The 2,046-nt window shown below is 37.1% G+C and overlaps 1 protein-coding gene across 1 annotated transcript; it reads left to right on the top strand.

The window, feature by feature from the left end:
* The first annotated feature begins 838 nt into the window (after positions 1–838).
* On the top strand, positions 839–1,782 carry LOC114031588 (olfactory receptor 5D18-like). Its single transcript, XM_027846720.1, is given in 2 exon segments — positions 839–1,373; positions 1,376–1,782. Coding segments are annotated over 2 exon segments (942 nt in total).
* Positions 1,783–2,046: the final 264 nt, after the last annotated feature.

Raw genomic sequence — 2,046 nt, forward strand, 5'->3', positions numbered from 1 at the left:
ATTCACTTTTAAAGGTTTAACAAGCTCCCTCTTAGTCAGTTATTCCCCATCACAGTGATTCTCCATCCTTCACCATTAGCTTGCTTACCTTCATTCCACTCCTTGTCCCAACATCCAAACTTAAAGCAACCCATTCTTTCCACAGTGTTCTCTGAAATATCTTCTTCACGGGCAACAAATTCTTTTCATTTTAAATGTTTCCCTTAATTGTTCCACCACTCTGTAATCTCTTTTCCTTTGAGATTTACTCCAACTATATTTATCATCGAATAAAAAATGCCGGCAGCTATTGTCACCGTTGATGTTTTTGTGCCTGGCACCACAGGAAAAACAAGAATGGTTAAAAATTGAAAAGAGATAATATAAGGTGAGGGGCAGGGTGGTGTGCTAACATTTAGAGCCGCCCAAAAATGGAATGGGTTGTCATGGGAGGAATTAGCTTCTTTATCACTGGACAGTATCAAGCAAAATCTGGCTGACCAGGTATCAGATATGTCAAAGAGGATAGACTTGTTCAGGTTTAGATTGGTTGCAAAGGCCTTTGATTGCACTTCCCAATTAAATTCTCTGAGTGTTCCATGAGGATTTTCTAGTTAGTGGTAGAATAGAAACCCCAAACAATTTCAATAATTCTTCCTGAGATCTTCAATCTATGTAAATTATCATTAGACTCCCAGTTCCATGAAAGCAGAGGAATTTTTTTTAATTTTGTTTTGTTTTTATTTTACACCCTCACTGAGTACCTCAATAGCATGCAAATAATTTAATTTTTGATTGTTGAGTACAGTTTAAATATTGTTCAGGACTGACTTTCTGATTCTTTTCCCCAGCAGGAATCATGGTGTCCAGTGAGAGAAATCAAAGTTCTTTTGCAACATTTATCCTACTAGGTTTCTCAGATTACCCAGACCTTCAAGTGCCCCTCTTCCTGGTGTTCCTGATCATGTATTCTATCACTGTGGTGGGAAATCTAGGAATGATTGGCATCATCCAAATCAATCCCAAACTTCACACCCCCATGTACTTTTTCCTTAGCCATTTGTCCTTTGTTGATTTCTGTTATTCCTCCATCATTGCTCCCAAGATGTTGGTGGATTTACTCAGAGAGGACCGAAGCATCTCCCTCTCTGAGTGTTTGGTACAATTTTTTTTCTTTGGTACCTTTGTGGTGACTGAGTCCTTCCTGCTGGCAGTAATGGCCTATGATCGCTTTATGGCCATTTGCAATCCTTTGCTATATACAGTATCCATATCCCAGCAGCTTTGTGCTCTCTTGGTGGCAGGATCATATACATGGGGGACAGTCTGTTCCCTTCTACTCACATGTTCTACTATCCAATTATCATTTCAAGGATCTAACACCATTAATCATTTTTCTGTGAGTTCTCATTGCTGCTTAATCTCTCTTCTTCTGATACTCATTTCAACCAGCTGCTGCTTTTCATTTCTTCCACTTTTAATGGAGTGAGCACACTTCTGGTTATCCTGGCCTCTTATGCATTCATTTTTGTCACTGTCCTGAAGATGAATTCATCCAGTGGGCGACATAAAGCCTTCTCCACATGTGCCTCTCACCTAATGGCTATCACCATCTTTTATGGGACCATCCTTTTTCTGTATTGTGTTCCCACCTTCAAGAACACTCAGCTCACATTCAAAGTTGCTTCATTGTTTTATACAGTGATAATTCCCATGCTTAATCCTCTAATTTACAGCCTGAGGAACAAAGATGTAAAAGAAACAATCATTAAATTAATGAACATTAATTTTTTTTCTTCATGAGAATATTTCCTGATAAATAAAAATTTCTCATGAGAAAGCTATAGAAAACACCTCACAAGTGATAAGCTCCAATTGGATAAATGACCCAGATGAAAAGAGATAACATAATGAAATTAGGGAAAATAGAAAAAAACAGCTATTTAGATTAATATAAAAGAAAAACGTCATGATAAAGCACCAGGTAAAGAGGATTAAGGGAGATAAATAGATAATTTCAATTAGATAAAATTAAAGTACATTTATACAATAAGTTCAATAAAACTA

Source organism: Vombatus ursinus, unplaced genomic scaffold, assembly GCF_900497805.2.
Source record: "Vombatus ursinus unplaced genomic scaffold, bare-nosed wombat genome assembly UNPS02015184.1, whole genome shotgun sequence".
NCBI lineage: Eukaryota > Metazoa > Chordata > Mammalia > Diprotodontia > Vombatidae > Vombatus > Vombatus ursinus.